This window comes from Scyliorhinus torazame, chromosome 9 (assembly GCF_047496885.1).
Source record: "Scyliorhinus torazame isolate Kashiwa2021f chromosome 9, sScyTor2.1, whole genome shotgun sequence".
Lineage (NCBI taxonomy): Eukaryota > Metazoa > Chordata > Chondrichthyes > Carcharhiniformes > Scyliorhinidae > Scyliorhinus > Scyliorhinus torazame.
In genome coordinates, this window is record NC_092715.1 from 150,387,088 (window position 1) to 150,399,223 (window position 12,136).

The 12,136-nt window shown below is 46.6% G+C and overlaps 1 protein-coding gene across 1 annotated transcript in view; it reads right to left on the minus strand.

The window, feature by feature from the left end:
* The window catches only part of LOC140429525 (guanine nucleotide-binding protein subunit alpha-14), a 267,729-nt gene that overhangs the window by 7,053 nt on the left and 248,540 nt on the right, over positions 1 to 12,136 (minus strand). Inside the window, exon 6 of the mRNA XM_072516630.1 lies at positions 7,080 to 7,233. Coding sequence (XP_072372731.1) covers positions 7,080 to 7,233 — 154 coding nt within the window. The remainder of the gene's footprint in view (positions 1 to 7,079; positions 7,234 to 12,136) is intronic.

Sequence of the window (12,136 nt, forward strand, 5' to 3'; positions counted from 1 at the left end):
ACCAGCTTTGTTAAGTTCCACTTATGGAGCCCCGTCCATTCCATCCCTACCTGAATCCCCAAATACCTAAACCTATCCCTCGCTACCGTAAATGGCATCGCCCCTAAATTAGCCCGCTGTTCCAGCCCACTGACGGGAATACCTCACTTTTCCCTACATTCCGCTTGTACCCTGAGAACCCTCCAAACCTCCCCAGCAGGCCCGTAAACCTTCCCATACTCTCCAACGGATCCGAAGCATACAGCAAGAGGTCATCGGCATAGAGCGACACCCGATGCTCCCTCTGTCCCCTCATAATCCCTCGCCACTCTGACGACCTCCGGAGAGCCATCGCCAATGGCTCTATGGCCAGCGCAAACAGCAACGGTGATAGTGTGCACTCCTGTGTAAGTTAAAGTTTTGTGAGCTTATATTATTCGTCCACACCCTCACCCTTGGTGCCACATACAGCAACCGTACCTATGCCACAAATCTCTGCCAAAACACAAACCTTCCCAAAACCTCAAACAAGTACCGCCACTCCACCCGATCAAATGCCTTCTCCGCGTCCATGGACACCACCACCTCCGGTACCAGAGCCCCCAACGGATTTATAACCACATTAAATAGCCGTCTTATATTACTCACGAGCTGCCTGCCTCACAAAGTCTGTTTGATCTTCTGCCACCACCCCAGAGACACACTCCTCCATCTCCCCGCCAACAACTTAGCCAATGCTTTCACGTCCGTGTTCAATAGTGATATAGGTCTATGCGACCCACATTCCACCAGATGCTTCCCCTTTTACGGGATTAGTGTGATTACAACCTGTGTCATCGTCTTCAGCAACTCCCCCTTCGTCCCTACCTGATCATGTCTTTGTTACCAAGTCTTAACTATTGCCATGCATCACTGCCCAGTCTTTCTTCCTCCAAGTTCTACTAAGTTCAACTCATCTAAAACTTCCTGCACTAAACTCTTGCTTGCCTCTCTCCACTCTCCTTGCTGATCCATGATGGCTTTCAATGCTTCAATAGCTCAAATATATTATTTGCTCCTTTGCGTTGTTGGATAAGCACCTAAAGAGAAAACTTTGCAGATTTAAGGAGCATGGGGAGGGAATGGAACTAGCTGGTTTGATCATACAGAGAGCTGGCTTGGAAACAGTTCAAATGACTACAAAGCACAGGAGGCAATCATTCTACGATTCTCCATGGCCTTGTCCCTTCCTATCTTTATAACCCGTTCAAGCACTGCAATGCCTGTCATCCTTACTCACCAAGATTGGAATTGATAAAAAATTGTCCTACAATGGAATCGGGATCAGATGGAATTAATTCGGTAATACTCATTAAAATTATATTAAGAAGTTGTGTCAATAAAGTTTCATAACCCATTAAAAAAACAGGGGAAATTACTTGAGTTACTGACTCTAGAAATAATGGCCAGAGGCAAGTTCTGTGCAGAAGAATTTTTGAGATCTGGGAAGAACAGGTTTTCAATTGCCCTGCAGAATTTCATTTCTGGGCTACTTTTCTGTGGGACTGCTACCCACAGGCAGTCTTACTGGCTTTACAAGTCTGCTTTATATAGAAGGCCAAAGCTTACAAGAGCAGGTGGTTGTATTGATGGAGAGATTACGGAGGTGGTGTGGTTTATTGGGTAACCTGTTGGGTGAGAAAATACTCATGGCCCACAGATAAAGACATTTGCCTCATGGATTCAGCCTTTCTAGCCTTCCGAGTTTCCCTGAGGTGTGGGAAACCCAGCCTCCTGTAGTTAGAAATGGAACGACTGCCAACATAAAAAAGGCAACCTGCTTATAATTAAATAACTAGCCCAATTTCCATGAGCACATTAGCTACCTGCCACTCATCCCACCTCTGTTAATAGTGGAAGTAGACAGATTTGGCTCCCATTCAGATACTTTGCACTTAAACCTCTGACACAACCTTAACCTGTGGTGTTGGGTGCTCTGGTGCACAGATGAGCCAACACAGTTGTATGTGGTACAACTCTATTTTATTATAACTCTTATAATACAGTTCGTTCTGGATACTCTGCACGTGCTGTCTCCCTGAGTGTGTTTGGCAATAGATGTGTCCTGGTTCTCCTCTGCAGCTAATACTGACCACCAGGGGTCGTGTCTGTGCTTTTATATCTTTCTGTCATTAGTTGTGGTGTTGTGTGTTCTGATTTGTCTGTTGGTGTGTCTATCATGATGTGTGTGTTTGAATATCATGACATCCCCCCTTTTTACAAAGACAAGTGCCTACGTGGTTATAAATATAATTGTGTCGTGAGTGCATCTAAGAGTGTGCGTTTGTGTTGTGTACAGCGTGTGTTTATGACGTAACTATTTACATGGGGCGATGTCGGGTGCGTCACACTAACAAGGTTATACCATAACAAAACTTGGATGCGAGAGAAAAAAAAACTTGAACATTGGTCCGGTCAGACGATATCTGGAACAATAAACAACAACAAGTTATAATACAGAAGTGTTTGACTTTTTGAACGTATGAACAGCGTTATAAGTCCAGTCTAATGGGTGACCGCCTCAAGAATGGGCTGGTCCTCAAGCCGGTTCAGCTGTGGAGATTTGGGGTCACACTGGTTCACCTTGGACTGTTGGAGGTGATGCTGTTGCCGAAGTCTCTACTTTACCATTTGTTGTACTTCGTGCAGTGCTTGGTTTTTTCATTCGTGCAAATATAACATTCAACATCTTTGTTAGTGGTGCCCTGGCTGTGGTTTGGTTCTGGTGGCGATGGAAGGGGCATGATCCGTGGCATCTCCACGAAGTCATCCTTGGGAACCAGTGGAGGATCCGGCGTGTGCGTACGGTGCAGTTGCGAGCGTGGAAGGCGGCACAAAGCCCGCTGATTGCGCCTACGCACCAATCCATCCGCCCTGCCTGCCAGGAACAAGGTGGAGTCTGTTTTCTTTTTATGTTTGTGGTGGACGGCATCTTGTAGCCGATGGGTCGTTGCCATCGAAGTAGCACCATCACTAATATCATGCAAGGCGATGACTGTGCCAGATGTGGAAGTTGGCCGAGACCGTGTACGCTGGTTCCGGCCACCTGCTGTGCCGGAAGGGCGACTCCGCAGAGAAACGTCGAAGCATGTCGCCTTGGAGAGAGAATTGTTGCTCGCATCAACGTCTGGCGATGGCGCGAATTGGTGTGTCCATCTTGGACCGCCGGTGCTGGCTGCCACTGCCGACCCAGTGGGACTGCCACGCGATCCATTCCCTGTCGCCGTGGCATCCGCCGTCACCCTGAGCGTGCCATCACCGAGGCCGCGACACCGCCCGTCCGGAGCAAGGTCTGGCGTGCGCAAATCAGAGTCGGCGCTTGGCTGCTCCCCATCTGGAGTCCGGTCTGCCTTCCGTCGATGCCCCCCGTCCGGAGTCCCAACAGGTTCACTGGAGGCAGCCGAGATTCCCTGAAGCTGCACTTCTGGAGTCGGAACATGCAGGAATGCACCAACCAGCGGAGAGGCTCGAGCCATCGAGGGTGGAAGCGGTGCGCCGCCACCGCAGTCGTCAGTGGTCCCACCGTGATCGTCGAGTGCCTCGGTACGCACTAGGCGAGGTCTGTCACCTTGCACCTTTTGCATGGGAAGTGGGATGCTGTCGTCACTCGTCTCACATCCCGTGGATAGATCATCATTAGCAGCTTGCTGTTCACTAGGGTTGGGTAAATTGTCAGAGTTTTCATCTGGTGGTGCACACCATGTCGGTGGACTGTCATTGTCTTGCCATTGTCCTTCATTTGGGCTTTTCTTCTTTGGAACTTTAAATCTTCCCCCAGACATTGCAGAACCTTGTTTATTACCCCCAAATTCTCCCATATGTATGGTCTCGAATATAGGATCCACTGTTTCTATCGACATTGTACCATTTTCCAAAGAACATTCCGTTTCACTTTTCTTCTCAGGTACCTCATATGTAACTTTGTTTAATGTACATGCCTTCATGGTCTCTGGGTCTGATTTTGCTGGGACTGGCATGGTCACAGTCTCTATTTTACTGTTCTCAATTGCCCACATTATACTCCCCATACATAACTGCTTAATCACTGGGGTTAGTGTGGTACAATGGATAATCGGGTCGACCTTATCTGCATCTTCACCATTAGTGGAAAGCACACTTGGTTCACTTGAAACTGTTGTGGGTTTTAAATTCGTTATCTGGCTACTCGATGTCGGTGTCCTCAGGATTCTTGCTCCAATGTTCTGCTCAATAATCAGTGGAGTGTGTATAGGTTCAATGCAATTAATGTTCCCCTCCAGGTTTGAAGAGTCATTACTGACTAACTGCTGGTCTCCGAAGTTGGGATTTTGCGGCATTGTGTTGAAGGGAGACATTTGTCCCTGCTGTAGATATGATTCAGGTTGTGTTATTTCCATTACCTGAGGATCAATGTCTTGTCCATTTTTTCGATCCGTACTAAAACACTGGCAATTCTCAGTCTGCTCCTTGCAAGTTAAACATTCAATTAATTTCGTTAGCAAATCCTCAGCAACCTTCTGTGGCCGTGCAGCATTATTAATCTCTGTTCGGCTACAATGATCCTGAAGGTCAGCGCATAAACCTTTTTTCTTCGGGCTTGGACGAGGCGATTCCTTTGGCTTGTCTTCAGTTGGGCTTGAACAGTCTTCAGCGCTGTGCCCTTCATTGTAGCATGAGAGACCGTCATGGTCATGCTGCTGTGTAGTGGAGCATGGTAGGCTGTTTATAGCCTTCTTGCTGTTCACGTGAGCATGGCAGACTTGCATCGTCTGCCGATGGTTGGTCAGGAGAGGTTGCTAGACCCTCATGGTCTTGTTCCTGCAAGGACTGCGCTCTGGAGTCTTGCGTTCCTTCCATCGTGGAGGCTGTCCACGAGCTCTCTGTGGAGGCTTGTGACACTGGAGTCGCTTCTTGTTCGTGCAAGGACTGCGCTCTGGAGTCTTGCGTTGCTTCTATCGTGGAGGCTGTCCACGAGCTCTCTGTGGAGGCTTGTGACACTGGAGTCACTTCTGGTTCATGCGAGGACTGCACTCTGGAGTCTTGCATGTCTTCTTTCATAGAGTCGGGAACGTTGAGCGGGACGTGGACCACGCTCTGTGTGGCAGCAGGGCACTCTCCGTGTGCTTGCACCGCTCCCTGTCTGTTAATGTCAGGCTGCAGCATCATCCGGTACTGATAAGTTGGAACGTCATATCTGCTGGATTGAAGATCCTCAAATCCGAAAAATGAATCCGCATCTGCGTCGGATTCAATGTGGGGGCCGCCAATGTGCAACACGAAAGGTTCGTCCGAGTCATAGTCATATAGGACCACGGAGCTATCATTGGGCTCGCGAGGTCCGGAAACACTGTAAAAATCGTCATCGAAGTATTCAAGGTCGGAATCATCGGCTTGTGCGTAGGTAACTGCTTGTCGGAGGGTTCTTCGGAGGTCAAATTCATCTCCTGGGTCAATTTGCGGCACTGTGCTGTCATTCCAGGTGAAGGAAGGTTGTTTTACAGCTTTAACAGATTTTTGTTTTTTTGATTTGGGACGTTTCCCTTTTAAATTGGATTTGGGACATTTCCCTTTTAAATTGGTGCAGTCTGGGGCCTCTGACATCCTGACGCTCGGTATGTAGCACGTAGGAAGCGACTGCGCATGCTCAGATCGCTGTTCCTTTACCGATGGCCGTTTTCTTGACTGCGCATGCGCAGCATCTCGCGCATGCGCAAACGAAACTTCCGGTTCTGCGCACTTCTCGCGCAACTGTGCTAGCGTTATACCTTTAGCAAGATGGCCGCCGACCTCGACCCAGCCTTTTCTAGGCCCGGGATTTCGGGTACCGGGATCCCAGCCACGAGGTGAGTACTGCAGCTTTTCTTACCTTTAAGTGCCCATTGGATTGCGTATTCTTCACAGTACTTGGAGAATTTGCCCAGGACTGCCTGGTAATCGTACCTTTGCTGCCTCCTGAAGAACCTGAACCTTCTGAACATTGCTCTTGCCCTTGCACCGGCGACGGTGAGGAGAAATTCAATTTTTTCCTCATCATTCAGGTCTTTGAGTTCAGCTGCCACCAGGAACAATTCGAAATTTTGCCGGAATCGCCGCCAGTTTTCGTGGAGGTCGCCGTCGCACTGGAGCGCCTGCGGAACCGGGAGCTCGTACATCATGCCTGGGCACTGCTGGTTGTCTGTGTACACTGAGGTATGCCGGCAGGTATCGATCCACTCCTGTACCATGTGGTGTTGGGTGCTCTGGTGCACAGATGAGCCAACACAGTTGTATGTGGTACAACTCTATTTTATTATAACTCTTATAATACAGTTCGTTCTGGATACTCTGCACGTGCTGTCTCCCTGAGTGTGTTTGGCAATAGATGTGTCCTGGTTCTCCTCTGCAGCTAATACTGACCACCAGGGGTCGTGTCTGTGCTTTTATATCTTTCTGTCATTGGTTGTGGTGTTGTGTGTTCTGATTTGTCTGTTGGTGTGTCTATCATGATGTGTGTTTTTGAATATCATGACATAACCCACCTGTTTATGCAAATTAATGTACAGTTAGAAATCTAATCTATTGCAGGAAAGTTAAAGAATTTCTTCCAAAAGAAACACGTTTCTAATGTATTATAGAACATACAGTGCAGAAGGATGCCATTTGGCCCATCGAGTCTGCATCGGCCCACTTAAATCTCACTTCCACCCTATCCCAATAACCCCTCCTAATCCTTTTGGTCACTAAGGGCAATTTATCATTGCCAATCCACCTAACCTGCACGTCTTTGGACTGTGGGAGGAAACCGTAACACCTGGAGGAAACTCACGCAGACACGGGGAGAACGTGCAGACTCCGCACAGACAGTGACCCAGCAGGGAATCGAACCTGGGACCCTGGCGCTGTGAAGCTATCCACTTGTGCAACTAGTTTGTGATCATGAACAGAGATATGCAACTTGTGCACCTACAAATGGGAATAAACATATATATTTACTGTAATTTGGATAAATTCTCCAACAGAAACAACCAGAGTTTTAAATTTCAACCAGTATGAAAAGTTTTAAATTCCTATTCTAAATGGTCAAATTGCCGCCAAACACTCACCATTATATTCTGGGAAATAATCAACTAGATGAGAATACATGATTTTTTCTTCCAAGAGATCCTTCTTGTTTAAGAAGAGAATGACAGAGGAGCTGTGAAACCAGGGATAGGTGATAATCGTCTTAAATAGTGCCTTGCTCTCCTCCATTCGATTCTAAAAATAAAATATTAAATCACTTCTGTATTAAACAGATATAACAGGAGGATACAGCAAAAGAAAACTCCCGTACTATTCTTTGTTTCAGAGCAGCCCAAAGATATTTTGGAACGTTGATTTTGTATAACACTGGAACTCTGTCCAGTTTTCTTGCGTCTTAGCCAAAACTCTTTCAGCAGCCTGTACAAATTGGTATTATTTCAGAGAAGATTTTTAATTGAGGAATTTTACGAATCAGATTTTCCCACCTCAACAACTTGGGTACTGCATTCTGATCCTTCAGAGTTAATTGATGTCAAGATTTACTGAAAACTGATTTTAATATGCCACAATAAATATAACGATGAATCCCCAGAAGTGGCACAGCCTATAGCCAGTAAATGAACTTTGGTTTATAGATTAAATAGAAAAGGAATAAATCGGAACAGACCACCCAACAGGAAATGACAACAGCACAGCCAACCCCAGCCGACCCTGCAATGACTTCCTCATCAACATCTGGGGACCAGAATTGGGAGAGCTGTCTCACAGATTAGTCAAACAACAGCTTGACATAGTAATACTCACCAAATCATACCCTACAATCAATATACAGATTCCTCCATACTAGCCCCAGGTATGTTCCGTCATAGAATCCCTACAGTGCAGGAGGCCACCATCTGGCCCATTGAGTCTACACCACCCCTCCGAAGGAGTACTCCACCCAGATCTATGCCTCCGCCCTGTCTCTGTAACCCCTATCTAACCTTTTGGACACTAAGGCACAATTTAGCACGGCCAATCCACCTAACCTGCACATGTTTAGACTGTGGTAGGACACTGGTCGGGCAGACCCACCAGAGGTAGTGGATGCAGTGATATACAGTCAGGAAAGTATTGCCCTGGGAGTCTTCAATGTTGACTCTGGACCCCATGAAGTCCCACACAATGGGCTGAACATGGCCAAATAATCCTCTTACTGTGGTAGGACACTGTGGTCGGGCAGACCCACCAGAGGTAGTGGACGCAGTGATATACAGTCAGGAAAGTATTGCCCTGGGAGTCTTCAATGTTGACTCTGGACCCCATGAAGTCCCACACAATGGGCTGAACATGGCCAAATAATCCTCTTACTGAATAACACCAATTACCATCCATCAGCTATTGAATCAGCAATTCTCCATGTTCCACACCACTTTGGAAGAAACACAAAGCATAGCAATGGGCACAGAATGTACCCTGAGTGGGGTACTTCAAACAACCATCACCAAAAAATGGCTCAGTGTCATGGCTACTGATCAAGCTGGCCAAGTAATGAAAGACATATCTGGGCATGTGGTAAGTGGGATAAACAACAAAAGGGAAAAACCTACTTCACCTCAACCTCCACAATCTACCTGACACAGATGCACCTGTCCGTGACGGTATCAGTAGGAGTAACCACTGCACAGTCCTTGTGAAGAAAAAGTCCCAGCTTCACACAGAAGGTACTCTCCATTGTGTTGCATGGCACTACCACCACGTTAAATGGGATAGATTTCATGGGCTATATTTTGAGCAGATCTAGCAACTCAAAACTGGGCCATGAGACACTAAGAGCCAGCCACAGTATTCAACCACAGTCTTAACCTCATAGCCTGGCATATTCCTCACTCCAGCAACACCATCAAGCGAGAGGATCAACCCTGCTTCAATGAGTAGTGGAGGAACACATGCCAGGAATTGCACAAGGCATACCTAAAAATTAGGTGCCAACCTGGTGAAGCTACAACATAAGACCACAGCAGAAGCAGAGCGTAATGAGCATATCCCACATCCAACCAACAAATCATATCAAAGCTCTGCAGAACTGCCACATCCCACCTTGAACGGTGGTGGACAATTAAACAACTAACCAGAGGTGGTGGCTCCACATATATGTCCAACTTCAATTATGGGGAACACAACAGCATTCAGAAGAAATGGCTGACGCAATCAATATAGATGATTCAACTTGGCCTCCTCTCAGGTCCCCAGCATTACAGATGCCAGTGTTCAGCCAATTTGATTCATTAAATAAACTGACAACACTGGATACTGCAAAGGCTATGGCCTCTGACAACACCCCGGCAATAGCGCCGAAGATTGGATTCCAAAACTAGCTGTGTGCCTATCAAAGCTGTTCCGCTACAGCTACAATCTTGCATCAATGTGGAAAATTGCCCAGGGATGTGCTGTTCACAAAAAGCAGGACAAATCCAATTTAACATTAATAACCCCATCAGTCTACACTCAAACAGCAGCAAACAAATGGGAGGTGTCGTCCAGTGCTCTCAAGCGGTACTGAACAGCAATAACCTGATATTGATACAGAGTTTGGGTTGTGTCACTTGGTTCCTCATCTCATTACAGGCTTGGTCCAAACATGGACAAAAGGGTTGAATTTCAGTGGTGAGGGGAGAGTGACTGCACTTGACATCAAGGCAGTGTTTGATCGAGTGTGGCATAAAGAAATCCCAGTAAAATTGAAGTCAATGTAAATTGGGGAAATATCACCACCAGGGAGTCACATACTGAGCAGCAAGGAAGATAATTGTGGATGTCGGAGCCCAGCCATTACAATGCTTTGGTTGCTTTCAAGGACTGTTGCAGTTATTCCTTGGCATAATGTCCTACAAAGAACAAAGAAATGTACAGCACAGGAACAGGCCCTTCGGCCCTCCAAGCCCGTGCCGACCATGCTGCCCGACTAAACTACAATCTTCTCCACTTCCTGGGTCCGTATCCTTCTATTCCCATCCTATTCATATATTTGTCAAGATGCCCCTTAAATGTCCCTATCGTCCCTGCTTCCACTACCTCCTCCGGTAGCGAGTTCCAGGCACCCACTACCCTCTGCGTAAAAAACTTGCCTCGTACATCTACTCTAAACCTTGCCCCTCTCACCTTAAACCTATGCCCCCTAGTAATTGACCCCTCTACCCTGGGGAAAAGCCTCTGACTATCCACTCTGTCTATGCCCTTCATAATTTTGTATACAATTAGTCCAAGCATCTTGAGCTCCTTCATTAGTGACCTTCCCTCGATGAAAAGCTCAAAAGTGCAGATGTTCGCTGATGATTGTACATTGTTCTGTACAATTTGCAACTCAATACTGAAGCAGTCGGTGTCCATATGCAGCAAGATCTGGACTCCTGGCTTGAGTTGATACATGGTATGCAATATTCATGCCACTTAAATGCCAGGCAATGACCACCACCAACAAGTAAGTAACTAACCATCTCCCTTTGACATGCCATGGCTTCAGTATCGCTGAATTCTTCACCATCAATATCCATTGATCAGGTTAGCATTGAGCAGAAACTGGACTGAACAAGTCATAGAAATTCTCCAGCTACAAGAACAGTTCAGAGGCTGAAAGTTCTATGGTGACTAAGGTCACCTTCTGGCTCCCCAGAGCCTGTCCACAATCTACCAGGCACAAGTCAGGAGTGTGATGAGTCTGCCTGGATGTGTGCAGCCCCAACACTCGAGAAGTTCAACACCGTCCAGGACAAAGCAGTACCCGCTTAATCAGCAATCTATCCACCACTTCAAATTTTCACTCCCTTCATCACCGACTAAGTGACAGTAGCATGTACCATCTGCAAGATGCACTGCAACATATTGCTGCAGTTAACCCATGACTTCAACAACCTAGAAGGTCAAGGCAGCAGATGCAAAGGAACACGGCTAATTGCAAGTTTACCTCAGTGCCCCACACCAGCTTGTCTTACTGAAGCTACATTAGATGGAATGCAGTGGTGGCTCACCACCACCTCAAGGGCAATTAGGAATGGGTAACAAATGCTGGCCTTGCCGGCAAGCCTCACATCCCATGAAAGAATGAAAAAGCACAATGACAGTCACCTTTATTTTGGAATCATAGAATGATTACAGCAGAGAAAGAGGCCATTCACCCTCAGTACTGCACCGCTCTCTGCAAAACAACTGTTAGTCTTATTTCCCCGTCCCATTCTTTCCCCATAGCCCTGCAAATTGTTTGTCTTCAGGTGCTTACCCAGTTCCCTTTCAATAGTCTAGATTGAATTTACTTCAGTCATATTCTCAAGCAGGGAATTCCAGATCGTAACCACTTGCTACATAAAAATTATTTTCCTCATATCATCATTGGTTCTCATGCCAATCATCTAAATCAGTCTCTGGTTTTAACTCCATCCACCAATGGAAAGAGTGTCTCTCAACAGATTCTGTTCAAAAAATATCATGGCTTGGATTTTTGCAGAGTCATGGACACTCTGGAGGGCCTTTTCAAATGGTGGGCAGGAGCCAGAGAAGCCCCACCCCCATTTCAAACAGACTTTGCTGGGGGTGAGGAATACATTGCCGATTGGCTCCCACATGTGGGAAATCCAAATGCACAGCAAGGCCAACGGGGGGGGGGGGGGGGGGGGGGGGGGTAGAAATGTTTTGAGGGCAATAAATTCAATTTGTTTGACAGCTCAAAGAGTTTATTTCTCTTTGATGCCTGGTTATGTATTCAAGTCTGTTTGTTTAAGTGCTTGATGGAATTAAATTGTTTGAATAGACCTTTGTGAATGGGACTTTAAAAAAATATATAGTTCACTCTTTAATAAATATTTAGAACTATTTTATTTAATCTCAGCACACTCTGGAGGTTTGCCAGGGTGCGTTGCATGGAGAGTGTAAGGGCAAAGGATGGTGAATGAGTTTTATGAGTTGGAACTAAGTTTATATAGGGGCTATAAGGGACCATGGGCATATGTGGGGGGTCATATAACTCCTTTATTTAAAAAGAGACAGAAAGCAGGAAATTACAGGCAAGTGACCCTCTGGGCGGCACGGTGGCAGTGGTTAGCACTGTTGCTTCACAGGGCCAGGGACCCGGGTTCGATTCCTGTCTTGGGTCTCTATGTGGCGT